Raw genomic sequence first — 20,676 nt, 5'->3', positions numbered from 1 at the left:
CTCGATCGTCTTAACGATCGATTTCGGCTGGGAGGGGGAGGGAATCGTATCGTCGCCGTTTGGGTGTTTAGAGTATCGTGAAAATCGTTAAAATCGTGAACCGGCACACTAAAACCCCCTAAAACCCACCCCCGACCCTTTAAATTAAATCCCCCACCCTCCCGAACCCCCCCCCCAAATGCCTTAAATTACCTGGGGGTCCAGCGGCGGTCCGTAGCTAAATCGGGGGAAGGGGGAGGGCAGAAAAACCGGCAGACTAAAACACCCTAAAACCCACCCCGACCCTTTAAATTAAATCCCCCACCCTCCCGAACCCCCCCCCAAATGCCTTAAATTACCTGGGGGTCCAGCGGCGGTCCGGAATGGTCTCCTGCAATTGAATCATGTTGTCTTCAGCCGGCGCCATTCTGCGCCGCCATTTTGCAAAATGGCGGCGCAAAATGGCGTACGGAAAATGGCGTACGGAAAACGATTCGCGGCAGGAAATTGCTCCTGGACCCCCGCTGGACCCCCAGGGACTTTTGGCCAGCTTGGGGGGGCCTCCTGACCCCCACAAGACTTGCCAAAAGTCCAGCGGGGGTCCAGAACGACCTCCTGCAGTCGAATCGTGTTGGTCTATGGCCGCCGCCATTTTGCGCCGCCATTTTGCAAAATGGCGGCGCAGAATGGCGCCGGCTGAAGACAACACGATTCAATTGCAGGAGACCGTTCCGGACCGCCGCTGGACCCCCAGGTAATTTAAGGCATTTGGGGGGGGGGGTTCGGGAGGGTGAGGGATTTAATTTAAAGGGTCGGGGGTGGGTTTTAGGGTGTTTTAGTGTGCCAGTTTTCCTGCCCTCCCCCTTCCCCTGATTTACGATTTTTTGACGATAAATCGGGGGAATTGGTATTGTATCGTGGCCCTAACGATTTTTGACGATTTAAAATATATCGGACGATATTTTAAATCGTCAAAAAACGATTCACATCCCTACAAAGTAGTCCAGCAATGTGGATTCTCTTACCAGATAGGCAAAGGGGAAGATCCAGCAGAGCCCTGCGTGTTCAGCATGACTCAGCTCAGACCCTGCTTTCTACAAACAAATGACTTTGTGCCTGCAGGGTGGGTCTATCAGCTAACCAATGACAACCTGCTTTCTCATAACGCCGCCCACGAATACCTACAGACCAGCAGTACTAGCTGCTCTCCCACTAGCTGGGTAGCTCTCTGTTAGATGTTCAAGCCCATACCCTCCAGCGCTGAGGGTTCAGAACTCCCCATGATTCTTACACATATAAAGTTAAGCATGATAGTAATGTGCCATGTATATATATACCTACTTTGTTGAAAAAGTAAGGTGACCCTGTACATCTAATAAATGCCTCTTATATGCTTATTTGACCAAGTTTTGTGCATGTTATGAAAATATGCACATATATTCAGGAAGTTGAAAATCCACTTACCCGTCATGGATGTACTTAATTCTATCTTTGTCTGTATAAAAAGTGACTAAGAACCTGCTTCACCAAAGATTTTCTCCCACCCTGTGTTCATGGAAAAAACCTTAGTGATTCAGGCTCTGAAGCTGATGCACTACAGTATATATTGGTGCCTGAAAAGGTGTGTGAGAGCATTGACAGACTAACACTCCTGCTAAGTCAAAGCTCTAACCCCCACCCCCTCCTCCAACAGAAAAAGAAGGTTGTTCATCTTAATATTTCTAAGTTTTTTCTATTATAATTATGCCTTCTTTATTTCTATTCTTGATCCCCCAATTGTTGTGGACTTAGGAATATATGGAGCAAGAAATTATTATAATGTGTAATGTTAATTTATGTTTTCCTATTTCCTTTTTCTTTTTGATTTCTTATTAGACTCCATACATCTGTAACAAGTTTTAATTTGCTTGTTGTTTGTAAAACTTTTGAGAAATAAATAATAAAAAAAAAAAGAAGAAGGTCTTGCTATTGCCTGATTCTCCCACTCACCCCATCACCCACCCTGGTGCAAATAAAATGTCCCCCTGAGATTGTATTCCTTCCTCCCCTCTCCCCCGGCATTCACCGCCCCTGAATGAATAGAGCCTCAGTGACTTGAACCCCGCACCCTCCCTCTCCCTAAATAGTGAGCTACACCTGAGCTTCTAAAGAGGTTCCAAGCCCAAATTTTCCTCTTCCCACCCCTGCCTTTCCTCTGCCTGCCTAGATGAGAGCAAGAAAGATTCCCGCTCCCAAATGTCCCACTTGCTCCAAAGCACAAAATGGCTGGGTGAGCTGAGGATCTTCTTATTTATTTATTTATTTTTAACTTTCATATACCGATGTTCCTGTATAGGATACATATCGCACCGGTTTACATGAAACTGAACTGTCGCCGGATGGCGGATACAATGAAACATGGGTATAATGAACATGCGGAAACAATAAAACATGTGAAACATTAGAAATACACTATCATAAAATGTTGTAATGATAATAATGATAAAATGATAATATAATAACATAATATTAAAAATAATAACTTCAATAATATGATGGAAACAAGGGCCTATGCCTGGTGAGATACAGAGACGGGGAAGGGGGGAGTAGTTGATGGGTAACAAGAAAGAACTAACTTAGCCAGCGGGAGAGTTAAGAGGAAAGAAATCCACAATGTGCATTAGGACGTTTAACTTGGAAGGGTACATAGAGGGAGTAAGTGCAAGGGCGAGGAGATTATCTGTCCGAAAAAGCCTGGCTGAAGAGCCAGGTTTTCAGTTTCTTTTTGAAGACCAAAGGGCAGGCCCAGCTGTGGAGAGGGCGCGCTTCCTTAAAGAGGTTTTAGCAGGTGGGGTATACAGCGTGTCTTTGTATGCTCTTCTAATGGGTCTGTTTGAGATGTGTGGCCTTAGTTGGAAGGTTAGATTGAGGGGGGAGATATTGTGCAGTGCCTTGTGGATCATCATGAGGGCTTTAAAGAGAATCCTGAATCTTTGCCTCATATGGGGACATACCTTGAGGAGGAGCTAGAAAACTGGGAGAAGATAGATGAGATGGACAACAGTGGGTGAAATTGAAAGGGCCTATAATAAAGGCAACAAACCTTCATGTTAGAAAAGTAAACAAAAGTAAGAGAAAAAAGAAACTGATTTGAGTTCTTAAAGGAGGTGTCTAATAAAATAAAGACAAAAAGAACAGTGTTCAAGAAGTACAAAGATTCCCAAAAAAGAGGAACACAGGAAAACATGTCGTATGAAGCTGAAGGAGACGAGAAAAGAAATCAAGAAAGCAAAAGGCCAAGTGGAAGAAAGAATCACCAAAGTGGTCAAGCAAGGCGACAAAACATTTTTCAGATATATCGCAGAAAGGAGGAAGGCCAGAAGTGGCATTGTAAAATTGAAGGGGAAAAAAGGAGCAATATGTGGAGAAAGATGAGGAAAAAGCAGAAATATTAAATAAATACTTCAAGTCAGTTTTCACTAAAGAAAACCCTGGAGTAGGACCTATGCTGGTTGACAACAGCATGCATGGGAGTGGGGTAGATGCAATTCAATTTACAGAAGAGAATGCATGGGGAGAGCTAGGAAAACTGAAAGTAGATAAGGCGATGGGGCCAGATGAGGAACATCCCAGAATACTATGGGAACTCAGAGGTGTGCTAGTGGTACCACTGAAAGACCTGTTCAATAGATCCATGGAAATGGGAGTGGAGCCACAGGATTGGAGAAGAGTGATTGTGGTCCCGCATCACAAAAGTGGTAGCAGAGTGGATGCTGGAAACTACAGGCTGAATAGCTTCACCTCGGTGGTGGAAAATTAATGGAGACTCTGCTGAAGGACAGAATCGTGAACTATCTACAATCTGTTGGGTTGCTAGACCTGAGGAAGCATGGTTTCACCAGAAGAAGCACTTTATAGACAAATCTGATTCATTTTTTTGATTGGGTGACTAGAGAATTGGATCAAGGAAGAGCGCGCGATGTGATCCTCATGCATTTCAGCAAAGGTTTTGATAAGGTCCTGCATAGGATTCTCATGAATAAAATGAGAAGCCTGGGAATGTGTGATAAATTGTTGGACTGGATTACAAATTGTTGACTGACCAGAGATAGTGTGTAATAGTAAATGGAACTTGCACCGAAGAAAGGACAAAGTTAAGTGGAATACCTCAAGGATCAGTTTTGAGACAGATTCTGTTCAATATCTTCATGAGTGACATTGCAGAGGTGACAGAAGGAAAATTTTGTCTTTTTGCAGATGACACTGAAAAAAAGTGGACATGCCTGAGGAAGCAGAAAGAATTAAAAGTGATTTAAGAAAGTTTGAAAGTTTGGCAGCTGGGATTCAATGCCAAGAAGTGCAGAGTCATGCATTTAGGGAGTAGTAATCCAAAAGAAATACATGAGACTGGGTATGAAAGACTAATGTGCATGCACTGGGAGAGGGACCTTGGAGTAATAGTTTCTGGCAATGTGAAGGCAACAAAACAATAAGACATGATGGTGGCAAAAGCCAGAGGAATGTTGGGCTGCATAGAAAAAGTAATAATTCTCAGGAAAAAGGAAGTGATAAAGCACTTGTACAGGTCTTTGGTGAGACCTCATCTGGAGTAGAGATGTGAATCGTGTCCTCGATCGTCTTAACGATCGATTTCGGCTGGGAGGGGGAGGGAATCGTATTGTTGCCGTTTGGGGGGGTAAAATATCGTGAAAAATCAAAAAAACGTAAAATCGCAAAACCGGCACATTAAAACCCCCTAAAACCCACCCCGACCCTTTAAATTAAATCCCCCCCTCCCGAACCCCCCCCCAAATGACTTAAATAACCTTCGGGTCCAGCGGCGGTCCGGAACGGCAGCGGTCCGGAACGAGCTCCTGCTACTGAATCTTGTTGTCTTCAGCCGGCGCCATTTTCCAAAATGGCGCCGAAAAATGGCGGCGGCCATAGACGAACACGATTGGACGGCAGGAGGTCCTTCCGGACCCCCGCTGGACTTTTGGCAAGTCTTGTGGGGGTCAGGAGGCCCCCCCCAAGCTGGCCAAAAGTTCCTGGAGGTCCAGCGGGGGTCAGGGAGCGATTTCCCGCCGCGAATCGTTTTCGTACGGAAAATGGCGCCGGCAGGAGATCGACTGCAGGAGGTCGTTCAGCGAGGCGCCGGAACCCTCGCTGAACGACCTCCTGCAGTCGATCTCCTGCCGGCGCCATTTTCCGTACGAAAACGATTCGCGGCGGGAAATCGCTCCCTGACCCCCGCTGGACCTCCAGGAACTTTTGGTCAGCTTGGGGGGGCCTCCTGACCCCCACAAGACTTGCCAAAAGTCCAGCGGGGGTCCGGAAGGACCTCCTGCCGTCCAATCGTGTTCGTCTATGGCCGCCGCCATTTTTCGGCGCCATTTTGGAAAATGGCGCCGGCTGAAGACAACAAGATTCAGTAGCAGGAGCCCGTTCCGGACCGCTGCCGTTCAGGACCGCCGCTGGACCCGCAGGTTATTTAAGTCATTTGGGGGGGGGTTCGGGAGGGTGGGGGATTTAATTTAAAGGGTTGGGGGTGGGTTTTAGGGGGTTTTAGTGTGCCGGCTCACGATTCTAACGATTTATAACGATAAATCGTTAGAATCTCTATTGTATTGTGTTCCATAACGGTTTAAGACGATATTAAAATTATCGGACAATAATTTTAATCGTCCTAAAACGATTCACATCCCTAATCTGGAGTACTGTGTTCAGTTCTGGAGACCTTATGTCAAAAAGGATAAGGACAGGATGGAAGCAATTCAGAGAAAGGAAAAAAAAAATGGTGTGGGATGTGCATCAAAGCCATATGATATGAGACTGAAGTGTTATGGAGTCTCAGTTTAGTGGACCCTTGGGCTGACCTGCAGGAGACTGGGAAAGATATTCAAAGTCTCTAGTACACCGCAGGCTGGGAGGTAGATGGTCAGGCTGGACGTAGAGGTGCTCTTCACCCTGGAAGCTGGTACTTTCCCGGGAGGAGCCCGTAGGAGCCCGGCTGCTGGGACTTAGTGGGTTGATGATCTTGAGACTGAAGCGGGCAGGCTGATGAGCAGGACTGGGAACTGGAACCAGACTAGAACAGTAGACAAAAACTGTAGCAGGACTCGGGTACTGGAACCAGGCAGGAACTGTAGCAGGACTCGGGTACTGGAACTAGGCAGGAACTGTAGCAAGATTCGGGTACTGGAACCAGGCAGGGACTGCAGCAAGACTCGGGTACTGGAACCAGGCAGGAACTGTAGCAAGACTCGGGTACTGGAACTAGGCAGGAACTGTAGCAGGCAAGCAGGAACCAAGCAGGTACTGTAGCAGGCAAGCAGGAACGGAGCGAGTTCCAAAGGCAGCTCACTCCAGGGCACGAAGCAACAGGGATCCGGAAGGTAAGCCCGTTGCAAGGCAAAGACTGAGTGTCCGCGGCCAGCTTATCAAGGCCGCGGCGTCTGACGTCAGGAACTGGGCGGGGTCACCACTGGCGGGAAACGGCCTAGAAAAGCGCCCAAGCGGCATGCGCACGCGCCTAGAGACAGGGCGTCCATGGGAGGCTTCCCGGTGGCGCGGCCCTCGCGGGGATGCCGCCGAACAGGCCGCGAACTAGGCCACCAGAAGCGGGAACAGGTCCAGGAACTCGGAGGTAAGGGTCTGGTCACGGCGCTCGCGGCCAGAACCTTAACATGTAGGACCTGAATATGTATACCCTGGAGGAGAGGAGGTGCAGGGGAGATATGATACCGACCTTCAAATACCTGAAAGGCATTATTGATGCATGAACAAGGAAACTGCACAACTAGGGGTTATGATATAAAACTCCAAGAGTGGGGGGTTGACTCAAAACCAATAACAGGAAATATTTCTTCACTGAGAGGGTGGAGGTTGCATGATATTCCCTCCCGAAAGAAGTGGTGATGATGAGGATGATGATGGAATTCAAAAGGGCATGGGTTAAACATTGCGGATCCCTACATGCTAGAGGATGTAAATGAAAATATGGAGTAACCTATGTTACCTTTAGGTGTAATATGGGGGTAACCTCCACAGAGCTACAACCATAATTTTAGGCAACTTTAACCTTCACCTCCCGACCTCCTCATTCCCATCCCCTACCCAAACCATGTTTTATAGCTTTATTTCTTGTGGCTGGAAGCAAATCATCTCCTCTGCCACTCACAAGAAAGGCAATTGCTTAGACATGGTATTTATAAATCCCTCAGGCTTCCATATAGATGAAGCTAATTTCTCCATAGCTGAAACCCTTTGGAGTGATCACTTCCTCATCTCCTTTTCGCTTATACCCAAATCCCTTGTGCAAATTTCTCAGAAGAATAATACTACGGTCATTAAACTAGGGCATTTAGATCCTGAGACCCTTGCATCTAACCTTATACCTATACTAGACAGTAAATCCTGTAATTAGCCTGAAGACTTTTTAGAATTCTGGATCACCTTCTTAACATATACCCTTGATAAACTGGCTCCTCTGAAACCTTTCTCAACCAAGAGAGCTAACTCAGCCCCATGGTTCAATACAATGCTTCAAATAAAAAAATGCGAGCTGAGGAGAAATGAGAGGAAATAGCAAAAAGACCCCACCCAGATAAACAAAATATTCTATAACTGTAAACTTACATCCTACCAAGATGCCATAATCTCTGCTAAAAAAAAATACATATATTTATACGAAACTGGCATTTACACTAAACAACCCAAGAGAGCTATATTCTTCTGTTAAGAAGGTGTCATAGTGGATAAAACATTGAAATCATCGGTTCAGTGTGCTGCAGCAGTCAAAAAAGCAAACAGAATGTTGGGAATTATTAGAAGGGGAATGGTGAATAAAATGGAAAATGTCATAATGCCTCTGTATCGCTCCATGGTGAGACCGCACCTTGAATACTGTGTACAGTTCTGGTCGCCGCATCTCAAAAAAGATATAGTTGTGATGGAGAAAGTACAGAGAATGGCGACTAAAATGATAAAGGGGATGGAACAGCTCCCCTATGAGGAAAGACTAAAGAGATTAGGACTTTTCAGCTTGGAGAAGAGATGGCTGAGGGGGGATATGAAAGAGGTGTTTAAAATCATGAGAGGTCTTGAACGGGTAAATGTGAATCGGTTATTTACTCTTTCGGATAATAAAAGGACTAGGGGGCACTCCATGAAGTTAGCATGTGGCACATTTAAAACTAATCGGAGAAAGTTCTTTTTCACCTAATGCACAATTAAACTCTGGAGTTTGTTGCCAGGGGATGTGGATAGTGCATTTAGTGTAGCTGTGTTTAAAAAAGGATTGGATAAGTTCTTGGAGGAGAAGTCCATTACCTGCTATTAATTAAGTTGACTTAGAAAATAGCCACTGCTATTACTAGCAACAGTAACAAGGAATAAACTTAGGTTCTTATGGCCTGGATTGGCCACTGTTGGAAATAGGTTGCTAGGCTTGATGGACCCTTGGTCTGACCCAGTATGGCATGTTCTTATGTTTTTATGTTCTTAAGAAAGTCATTAATCCCAGTTCATCTCCTTCTACTTTACCACCCACACTCCCTGGGATGAATATCGTGGAGACATTTGCATCATACTTTAGTAATAAGATGGTAACCATAAACAATACCTTTAATTACTCCCCTACTGATGATGCAGATGAATTGACCACTGATGGCCCAATATGAGAATGATTTAACTATGTATCAACATCGGATACTATTGAGACTATCAATAATATGAAACCATCATGTTATTGATAGATAAATAAGCAGCCCCTGCCTTATTTATGTTCAGTTATATGTAAACTGATGTAATATTTCGATCGAATGTCGGTATATAAAAACAAACAAATAAATAAATAAAAATAAATCATTCAATCCCTTAAACCCTTGGGTCACACTTCATTACTTAAACTGATTAAACTTGACATTGCTCGTTTTATTACTAAGTTCATTAATTCTTCTCTACAACATGGTGTCATTCCTGATCTACTAAAATAGGCCTCAGTCTGGCCCACAATCAAAAAACCATCAGCTGATCCAACTTTTATCTCCAACTACCACCCAATCTCTTCTCTAACTTTCATGGTAAAAGCATAGAAACAGTAGTTCATCACCAGCTATGCAACTTTATCTACTCTAATAACATCCTGAATCAATATCAATTTGCATTTAGGAAACATCATAGTACTCAACTGCTGTTACTTTCCAGCTTTGACATGGTGAGATAAAGTTTTGACTGAGGTTCAGCTTTCCTCCTATGTCTCCTTGATATCTCCTCAGCATTTGACACAGTAAATCACCTCATCTTACTTTCTAGATTGCACTCCATTGGTATAACCGGCATTGTGCTTTCCTGGTTCTCCTCATATCTCAACAACAGGACTCAACAAGTCCACATCAATTCCTCTACCTCTTCCATGACATCCCTTAGCTCTGGGGTACCCCAAGGATCTGCTCTCTCTACTGCCTTATTTAATGTCTACTTAACATCATTATGCCACACCCTTGCTGGCCTTGGAGCTCATTATAAAATCTATGCTGATGATATCCAATACTTTTTCCCTCTGAAAGAAACATGGGCACTTACAGAATCATTCCTTATCTACTGTCTCATAACCATCCAAAAATGGCTTCATTGCAATAAACTAGCTCTCAATATCTCTAAAACAGAAATCATTGTCCTTTCACATTCTCCTATTGAAAACACACCCAACACTTTCTTCTTTGACACCCATTCCATCACTGTCTCCAAAACTATATGTAACTTGGGAGTCACCATTGACCCCTCTCTCTCTCTGTATGATCATATAAGAACCATTACCAACATCTCCTTCTACAAACTACGTCTACTCCATCAACTCAAGCCCCTTCTCGAACACCCTGATTTTCAGTCTATCCTTCAATCTTTATTACTTTCTGGTATTGATTACTGTAATTCTCTCTTAACAGGTCTCCCACTGTACTCTATCTGTCCATTGCAGATGATGCAAAATGCAGCAGCAAGACTTTTAACTGGCATGCCCATTCATGAACATATCATCCCTGTCCTCAAAAAATTACAGTGGCTCCCAGTCACATACCGTATACAATACAAGCTCACCATGAACATATACTCAACTATTTACAACTTATACTCCCCTTGGATTTCCTCGATTCTAAAAATCCACACTCCTCCCTGGTCCCTCAGGTCGACAAATGTAATGTTATTAGATATCCCATCTCCTAAGCTTACCTGCTTTAATGAAACCAGAGAATGTACTTTCTTTACTGTGGGTCCTCTCCTATGGAACTGCCTACCTAAGGAAGTAAGATGCCTCCGAGAAAAAAGATTCTTTAAAAAAAGCACTAAAAACTTTCCTCTTCAAAAAAGCATTTCCAAACCTAAGCAATAATGGTTAGTCCCCGACATTTTTCCCCTCCAGCGAGTCCTTTATAACCTTTTATTGGCCCCACTACTAGTTCTTCTGTCTTGCTGAGCTAACACCTATATTTTAATATGTTGTCATTTGATAACCAATGTTCCCTTGCTCAAGAAAATGTAATGTGCTATATTATTTTGTTCTTCTAATCTATGTATGTTCATAATGTACTCCACCCTGAGCATAGGAAGGGTGGGTAATAAATGCTTTTAAATAAATAAACAAACAAATAAATAGCCAATTAAATAAATAAATAAATAAATAGCTTATTAAAAGCAACTTTCTGGGCAGACTGGAAAGACCTTTGGTCTTCATCTGCCATCATTTACTATGGAGTATATTTCCAGCCACATTGCGGCTTAGCTATTTAGCTGGATAACTTTATTCAGCTAACTAGCAGGGTATATTCAGTGGTGCAGTCACGCCATTGAATATACTCAGTTAGCTTAAAGGTAGCCGGATAAGTTTATCTGGCTATTTTTAGGACAGGTCAGTGACTCAGCCAGAGTTAGCCGGATAACTTCTCCTCCCTGGAATGCTCCTCTCTTATCCAGCCAAATTCTAGCCTGATAAATAGTTATCCAGCTTGGCTAAATATGCCAGTTTTGCCATTTAGACAGGTACATTTTAAGTTACTATCTAAATGGCTTTTGACTATTGACTTCACAGAGGTCCATATTCACATTCCCGATAGCAAAGTTAGCCGCACTATTGAATATAGCCGGCTATCTTAAAGTTCATTTGGCTGGCTAACTTCTGGGTTATATATTCATCAAAAGAACAGCCCCTGCTGTTCTATCACTGTAGTTTAAGCTATTTTTTTTTTTGTATTTAACACATTTGTTATTGTCACAGTCAAAAATAACATAGTCACATCTGTAGTCATATTAGAAAAACGAAATAGGTACATAGGATCTTGTGCATGTTAACACTACGATGCGGAAAGCATGACAATTATTAGATTAATTAACAATACCAATAACGCATATTTGTATAAAGCTCCATTCGAGCAATGTTTACCTCCCCTTCCCCCCCCCCCCCCCTCACCCTCACCGGATACACAATGGTGAAACAGATTAGTATACAAATTAGGATAAAAAGAGCACTTATATAAACTATTAAAAGTACTGAAAGGACAAGTAAGGAAGGTTGTTAGGAATTAACCGGCGTATTACTCCACACTATGTCTGAGCTGTAGACTCCTCTGTCAGCTGTGCCTGTAACCATTTACAGTAGGGTGCCCAAATTTTAGTAAAAGGAACTAAACGATCGTAATGTACTGCCGTTAGTCTACCTAATTGATAATAAGCATGTATTCTATGTTGTATATTAACCAAGCTGGGAGTGTGTATATGTTTCCATTGCTTTGCTACTTCTGCCCTCGCCGCAATAAAGATCTGCAACATAAAGCGTTGTGTCGCTTGATTGTGTCCGGGAACTGGTAACCCCAGTAGGACTTGCCAAGCTTGTAGGTCTATGTCAGTATTTAAAACTTGGGATATCCAATGCTTCACCGTATCCCAATATGCAATTACTTTGGGGCACGTCCACCAGATATGGTAGTACGTTCCAGCTTCCCCACATCCCCTCCAACACTGCTCGGAAATAGAAGAATTAATCTTATGTTATGTTGTTGGAGTGTAATGCCAGCGATATAATAATTTATAACAATTCTACTGGAGCCCGGCCGACATAGAGCATTTATGAGCATTCACATAGATAATATCCCAATCCTTATCAGCAAGGGGCTTCTGGAAGTCAGCTTCCCAGCGTGATCGATATGTATGTTCCCTAACATGTTTACTATTTAGAAGAGCATATATTTTGGAAATTATTCCCCGCATAGAAGAGGCGTGTCTGCAAAAATTTTTCAAAAAGAGTTCCTATCACCCTCAATGACCCGTTCCGCTGACTTTTGTGTATAAAGTGATAGACCTTCGCATATAGTAAGAAGTCCCCCCTAGCTGCAGGGTAGAGGTCATCCAACTGCCCTCTAGTTAACAACTCCCCTTGACGGTGTACATGCTCTACCCTTTTTAACCATGCTTATTACCTTTATATTCTGTATATTTCATGTGTAATCTCAATGCCTACAAAATTAATAGAAATATTTTTTCTTCAATATTTTATTTTGTTTAAAAACCATTAATTTTTGGCGTGGGAAGAAGATTTCATACGTTTGTTTAGGCGTGCCTGCAACATTTATGCATTGTAATCATTAACCTCCTACCAACTCTGTACTGATGTTTATACTATATATTTTTTGAGAATTTTTTTCTTAATTTAAAGTCCCAAAAACTTCATGACATCCATTTGATTTAACATAATGCGATGAACTCTCTAATGTTACATATTTTTTTATCTTCAACTTGAAGACACTTCTGATTGAAATGATTTTATTAGCAAAATGTTACTCGTTTGAATTAATATTATTGGCAAATGTTACCTTCATTGATTCTTAGTGTTTCACTATTTTGCTTGATAATTTTCACAGTGGATACCTTCCAACCTCCTGTTTGCTGTCTAACTTTAACTCAAATCCTGACACATTCATGTTTCAGACTTTGCTTCTTTCTTCAGGGGAGTGTCTCTGTCATTAGTTTGAACAGGAAGGAGGGCAGAAACTATACCTAGAAATGTAAGCTTGAATATAAAATTACAGCGTGGTAATAATCCTGTCTGTTGGAGGTTTATTTTACAGGGTCGGCGTGCACAAGGGGGTGCACAATTGTACAACTTGCGCATGCTGAGCCGTGCAGCCGTCCTCCGTTCCCTCCGAGGCTGCTCCCCACCTTTCCCTCCCTTCCCCTACCTAACCCACCCCCCAGCCCTACCTAAACCTCCCCCTTACCTTAACTTGCACCTGCCTCCGGGCAGGCGTAGATTGCGCACGCTGGCCGATGGCTGGCCTGCAATCCCAGGCACAGCAGCAAATGGCCACTGTGCCTGGAGGCTCTGCCCCACCCCATCTCTTCCCGCCCCTTTTTCAAAGCCCCGGGACATACGTGCATCCCGGGGCTTATGCGCGTCGCCGAGCCTATGCACGCGCAAGAGCGGGTTTTCGGGGTTATGCGCATAATATGCACATGTAACCCTTTGAAAATCCCCCCCCCCTTAGGGAATAGCCACTGCTATTGCTGGCATCAGTAGCATGGGATCTTCTTGATGTTTGGGTAATTGCCAGGAACTTGTAGCCTGGATTGGCCACTGATGGAAACAGGATTCTGGGCTTGATGGACCCTTGGTCTGACCCAGCATGGCAATTTCTTATGTAATTTGATTATCTCCCTCGCCGTACGTATTCCTTTCCAGATCATTTATAAATATATATATCTATATCTATATCTATATCTATATATCTATATATATATATATATATATATATATAATGGAGCTGGTTGAGTTATGTTTCTAAACTAATTATTTCTTTTATCTTCTTTTATCTCTATTTTAATTATTAAGTTTTTATTATAACTTTGATACCTAACTATTTTATGTGATATTGTATTTAAAAATTTAGTTTTATTTCCTTAATCTTAATTATTTATATTTAATACTATAATGATGTATTTATTCTCTTAACTATGTAAACCGTTGTGATGGTATAACTGAATGATACTCTAGAAAACTTGCTAAATAAATAAAAATAAATAAATATTGAAAAGCACAGATCCCAATACAGATCCCTGAGGCACTCCATTGCCACACCCCTCCATGTTATGAATTGGCTCCTGTGGAGGGAGGAGTTAGCAAACTGTTATGATCTACTCTTCAAGAATGGAGGAGATAGCAAACTGTTATGATCTACTCCTCAAGAAGGGAGGAGTTAGCAATCTGTAATGAATCTGCTCCTGTGGAAGGAAGAGCTAGCAATCTGATATGCTCAGCTCCTGTAGAGGGAGTAGTTAACAATTTGATAGGGTTGAGACTGCGGAGTAGCAATGCTATGAATCTGTTGTGGAAGACTCCTGATGGGGGAAGGAGTAGCAATCTGTTACCAGCGGAGTGCTTGGAGAGAGCACTCAGCTGTAGAGGAATGTAGATAGGTGAATCCTTGGGCCGATGGCAGATGACTGCGCCCCCAGGAGGATATCCTGAGAGGGACCACCGGCTAGGCTTGAGTACGGAGACAGACACAGATAATTCTTTTATTAGACAGGTTAGTAGAACCACCAGAGGTGGCAGTAGTGAGCTGATATGTCCGGCAGGGCTGAAGTCCCTCAGGTACTGGAACAGCGATCCCAGGGTTGCTGAGTTGTAGAGAAACTATAGATGGTGAGTAGACAAGGTATGCTGTGTTCATAGCCAGAACTGGATGAGAAAACTCACATAAGGTCTTTAAGAAGCTCAGTAGCTAGAAAGGGTTAGGCCCTCAAGGAAAGAGTACCTGGTTCCAGAGAAAGCTCTGAGAGAGCGATGATAACTCACAATTGTCTGTTTCTGCGATAGCTTCCAGGCAGTAGAGAATCTTCAGAGTCTCCATTAACATGGGCCCTCGAGGAGCGAGTACCGGTTCCTATCTGCAATCTGAAATAACTGCTGTAACCACATCCTCTGGCAATGAATTCCAGAGTATAACTGGGTTTAAAAAAGGTTTGGATACTGGGCAGAGACCCGACAATGTGTGGCTCTTATAGGGCTATTTCTTTAATAAATATAGATCTAAAGCTATTATTCAAAATATTAGCGAGCCGTCTTAATGGTTTCATTTCCCAGCTAATCCATCAAGATCAGGCAGGGTTTATACCTGGTAGAATGGCCAGCGAGAACATCCGCAAAATCTTAAATATAATCTGAGGAGCCCATAAAGACCATATACCCACTCTTCTGTTGGCAATATTCGTTGAAAAAGCATTCGACATGGTCCACTGGACATTTCTATTTGCTACTTTGGAAAGAATGGGTTTTGGCCCTCCCCTGCCGTTGAAGCTCTCTGCTTCAACGGCAGGGGAGAAGAAAAACTGATACTTCACGCATATCCAGCATAGCTCTCTGCTTCAACGGCAGGGGAGAAGAAAAACTGATACTTCACGCATATCCAGCACAGCTCTCTGCTTCAACGGCAGGGGAGAAGAAAAACAACCAATAAGGGCTGAATAACATAGTCTGGGTAAAACAAATAAGCATGGGTGTAGCTTGCTTATTGCGGCGGTTACTACCCCTACTACCCCTATCTAATCAAGCTTGATATTTCACTTGGATGCAGCTCCATCACTGCTCTCTGCATTAATGGTGGGGGTGGAAGGGAAATAGAACCAAAGAGCTAAGAGAAACAGATAAGTATGAGAGAAAAAATGTGTGAAGCTTGCTGGGCAGACTGGATGGGCCGTTTGGTCTTCTTCTGCCGTCATTTCTATGTTTTCTATGTTTCTATGTAAATGTTATGTAGCGATTAATGCGGTAGGAGATTGCTGTGATGACCTGATCCAGACAGCATGAAAAAGTGGTTTGGGACATTCCCCCAAGATCCCTACTGTCATTGGAAGGAGCTGATTGTTATGAAATGCAGGGTGGCCAATAGTTTAGTGAGGCCCAGCACAGCATGGGACCTTTCCGTGACCGGATCCAAATCCCCTTGGATTTCTTCATATAATCCCAGGATAGCCCGAGAACTAAGGCAATACCTGCAAACCACATAATCCTCTGGCATGCCCAGCAATGATGTTTGGGGAGGAAAGATGTGCTCTCTGTATCTCTACCGCCGTAGCCGCCTGCATGCCAGGCGCTGCCCTGGGTCCCGACCCTGCGGGGCCCGTGGCTTGGCCTCCGGTGCAGGAACTTCCTAGGAGGGCTTGGAACTGCCCTTACCTGTTCTTCAGGTTGTTGTTCCTCTTGTTGTTGTCTGTGGTGAGCCTCCCGAAGCATCCAGTATCGCCCAACAATTAAACTTGCCACAAACATTATGGCTTTAGGAAGCTAGACCAGGTAAGAACAGGTGTTTTTATTGGGGCAGGAAGGCCAGGTAGGTGTGTCTTTTTATCATGCACGATAATTGCTGTGATAATACCCGTAATTGGTGATATCAGCCATGGGAGCGCAATAAATAGTATTTTCACTGTACAGCAAAAAAAGGTGTAGTTATTTCCTGCATTAAATCCCGTGATAGTGTGCATTACTCTATCGCACTCCACGCTAGCAGACCCTCATTTCCATTTACTCCGCCCAAACTCCTCCCACTCAAATACTCAATGTTTAATTTTCATACGCATTTTGCCTTGCGTTATTTATCACTTGCGTTATGGCGCTATCGCTCGTGTTATGGCATTATCACTTGAAATAAGGCTCTAATGCGGAATGATAAATAACCCAGAGAGAGAGAGAGAGAGAGAAAAACAAGGTGTTTCTTATGACATTTGCTCGACCCCCATGTCCAATCACAAGCAGTAAGTGCTAAACAGAGAACGAGGGAAAACATTTTAACATTATCTCATTTTAAATAACTGCATTAGTTCAATACACACTAACATACATAAGAAGCTTCTCTCCCTTTCACTCTTTTAGGAGTTGATGTTCCCAATAGGTGGTAGGGATGTGCATTCGTTGGTCCTTTTGTTTCATTTGTTTCAGCGGTGCGCGTGTATCTTGTGAGCAGAAGGTGGGTGCACAAAACACTATGCGTGCATGTAGGTGGTTGCATATTCCTAATAGGTGGGTGGGCTTGGAAGGAGGAGAGATGGGTTGCAGGAGGAGAAGAGGAGTCTATAATATTTTTACTACTTACCAGGAAGGAAGGGGTGGACAGGGGGAGGGCTGTTTGCAGTATTATCTTTAGTTCCCCTTTGAAGGGATTTGGAGGGGACTTGGCCAGTATGGGGTTTTAATGATTTATGGTGGGGGGAGGGGGGGAATTATGCCAGCTAAGTTTTTTTTATTTTTTTTAACCATAGGTATGCTACTTAATTGGCCACATAAGGCCAGATAACTTCAGAACTAACCAGACATATTCTAAAGCTACCTGGTTATGCTTAAAGTTATCCATCTGCAGTTAACCAGATAATTTTAATCAGAGATATTCAGTGGGATGTTTATACAATGAATATCTGGACAAATTATCCAGCTAACTGTAGCTGTATAAATTGTCTGCTTGCTTACTGAATATTGGGCCTTTAGTGTTTATAATTTACAATATTTCATGTGGAAAATCATTTATAGTTCTAGTGTTTGGTATTTTGCTTCTCTTTCCTTGGATAATATTGCAGATGTATAATGTTTGCTATTACCTTTCCCACATGCCAAATTGATTTTGCTTATGAATTATATTTTGGGCAAGGAAACTGCAACTTTTCATACACAAAAAAAATTGTTTGCATTTTTTTCCATGAAGGTAAAGACCACGGGGATTCAAAAGAGAAAATAACTCCCAAAGGGAAAGGCGTAGAAAGAAATGCTACTGAAGAGCCAGAAGATGAGGAGGGTAACACAGCTGGAAGATACAGGCAAAGGAATAGGAGGGTACAAAGCAAGAAACCTACAAATGAAGGCAGTGATAATGAGGAAGAGGAAGAGGAAGGAGGAGGTGCCTGCAAAACCAGAAAAAACAGAGCCAATGAGAGATCAAAGCAACAGGGCCAGGCCAAGACGGCTCCTGGTGGAAAAGGAAGAGGCAGAAACAAGAAGAAAGAAGACAGCGTCACAAAGAATGCTGACAAAAATGACAAGAGCAAGAAAGGAAAGAAAGAAAAATTGAATAAGAAAAAGGATAAAAAGAAGAAAAGTGGCTCAGGGTAATATATATTTGTTATACTGTGTCTGTCATTTGGTCGCTAGACAATCTTAGCTCCTGTCAACAAGTGAGGAACTGCGTTCAATCATGAATATAAGCTGTGATACAAATTTTCAAAAATGTTTTCACTGGAATAGCACGCATTTTGGGGTGTGTGTGTGTGTGTGTGTGTGTGTGTGTGTGCACACGTGGGGGCAGTTGAGACAAGATGGGGAAAAGCTTATCTTTGGTGCTTAATGTGTCATTGCTGAAAAGTAATTAAATAACATTTATCAGTGATATAGTTCTTGCAGAGTACACAGGACTGCATACAATAATTCAGGTATGAGCACAGGGAGGGCAGAAGATTTGTCTAAGGTACGTAGTGTTCTAGGGAAATGCTGGGGCGGGGGTTGAGAAGTGCACCTGAAGTTTCTGTTTTGTAAGAGAAACGCACATATACATTACTGAACTTATTCGTACATTTTTACATCTGCTAATTGACTGGCGCAAGTGAAATCAGACTTCTCTGTTGTCTGCAGTTTTTGTTTGGGAGGTGTGGGTGAAGTGCTAGGAGGTTTTAGCTGAACTGGAGAAGGACTAGGAGAGCTAGTGGAGGTATTAGCGAACTGGTGATTCCAAGTATTCTTACATACTTTAAAATATACCCACCTCTGTGGGTTTATTCCTGCAACATCACCACTATTTCACTCGTAAAACTTACATGCACATGTTTATAAAGTGGATAGTAAAAGTATGCGTTTTCTTGCACTGGAAACATTTGCGCATAGTGAAACATATGCCTGTGCTTTCGGAGCAGAAATATGCAGTATTTTATAAACTGCGCAAAACCCACCACTCAGTTTATTCAAATCACTACTAGTATTATTATCCATTTAGGAATGCCAATGCTGTACTAAGGCTAAGTTTGAAAGTTAGGCTCTAGGCACCCACTACTGTTTAATATCTTATTTTGGGCCACATAATCCTGAGAAAGTCACTTAACATTTTGAAAAGAAGAAAGCCTATTTTTTTTCAAGATTAAATATCAGAGCACTCAGCACATTCTGCAGTGGGAACCACAATGACAGTTATACCATTGCTGATGAGCAACTGTCAATCAATTAACAACCCATTAGTATCATGTTTGTCATTTTTGGAAAGGCTCTTTTTTTTTTTTTTTAAAGAATTTTAAATGTAAATGTTAAAAAACAAAGAATTACATAAAACCAAAAAATTGGTTCCACAACCTAAATACTGTATTGCTGAATGAGCAAAAAAGAATAAATTGATTTCTTCAACAATTTACGTGCTAGGAAAGCCAAGAAAACAAAACACTTCTGATTCTACGGCTACCTGTTTTGTCTCTTATTTACACTAAACTGGCACTTACTTATCAGGTCAGGTTCAAGAAAGGTTAGCAAGTAGAATAAATTAATGGTTTTATTTGCTTCTAGAATTAGAGCAAATAGGCAGCTTGTATACAGCCACATTTCTGAACCTGGATAGGAAAATCATAGCTATTACAAACTTTGTTTAAAATTATTTTATGGATGTTTGAGCATAGATCAACCATTGCACAACAAAATTATAGAATCTGATCATTAGTTATATAACATAGTAACATAACATAGTAAATCATGGTGGAAAAGAACCAGTTTGCCCAGCCAGTTTCTTTTTTGTTTTTGGCTGGTAGTAACTGCCGCTCCATTCAGGTTACCCCCATGGCTTCTGTTAAAGGCAGTAATAGTAAACTTTCAAACTTGGTTTAATGAACCTTATTGCCATCTTCTATTAAAATGCTTAGTAACAGAATGTGATGCATTCAGTACAACATACAGTTTATAAAACATTAAACTAAAAAGAAAAAACATATTTCATATCTAATCCCAACCCACCCTCTCTCTCTCTCTCACTATTTTGGTCATTAACAGAGATGTTCTATGCATCCAGAAACTAACACTGTGCTTACTGAGGGTAATTTTCTAAGCCATTTCCACAGTAAAAAAAAAAAAAAAGTGTTTTACCCAAAGAAATGGGCTTTTACAAAATCTCTCCATTCTGTGGCTCAGTTTGCTTGCATAATATCATGACATGCGTAACTGTACCCACAGTGACAAGAGGCATTTCTGTGCACAGAGGCAGGGTGGGATTTGCATTTATGTGCATAATTTTGAATTTTCAAAAGCATGTTCGTATTGTTTCTTAGATAAACTACCTGCATGAATTAGCAGGTGGAAATGTGTGAGGATACTTTTCCTGGGATAACTTTGAAAGTAAAAGTACACACACAGACCTGCAGACTTTGAACCAATTCAGGCAGCTAGAAAATTGCCCCTATTAGGACCCAAGTCCTATTCTTCATATTAAAGATTATTTACAGAGAGGTCAACATTCAAATGCGTGTGCCTGACTAACTTTTGGAGTTAGCTGGAAAAACCCTGAGGTATAAAACGTTTTCCTCGCTCCCTGGCAACATTTTGTCTCAGCAATTTGTTGCCTGCACCACATTCATCCAGGTAAAAACAGGTGGCAGAAGGGGCATTTGCAGAGTGCAGACTCATTTTGTCCACCAGTACTGATATTCAGTGTTGCCTGG

The 20,676-nt window shown here is 42.3% G+C and overlaps 1 protein-coding gene across 1 annotated transcript in view; it reads left to right on the top strand.

The window, feature by feature from the left end:
* LOC115098868 (transmembrane channel-like protein 1) overlaps positions 1-20,676 on the top strand; it is a 185,679-nt gene that overhangs the window by 9,852 nt on the left and 155,151 nt on the right. Inside the window, exon 3 of the mRNA XM_029615918.1 lies at positions 17,700-18,099. Coding sequence (XP_029471778.1) covers positions 17,700-18,099 — 400 coding nt within the window. The remainder of the gene's footprint in view (positions 1-17,699; positions 18,100-20,676) is intronic.

The sequence above is a fragment of the Rhinatrema bivittatum genome, chromosome 1 (assembly GCF_901001135.1).
Source record: "Rhinatrema bivittatum chromosome 1, aRhiBiv1.1, whole genome shotgun sequence".
NCBI lineage: Eukaryota > Metazoa > Chordata > Amphibia > Gymnophiona > Rhinatrematidae > Rhinatrema > Rhinatrema bivittatum.
Note: the sequence above shows the minus strand (reverse complement) of the source record. Positions and strands in the feature narration are given on the sequence as shown.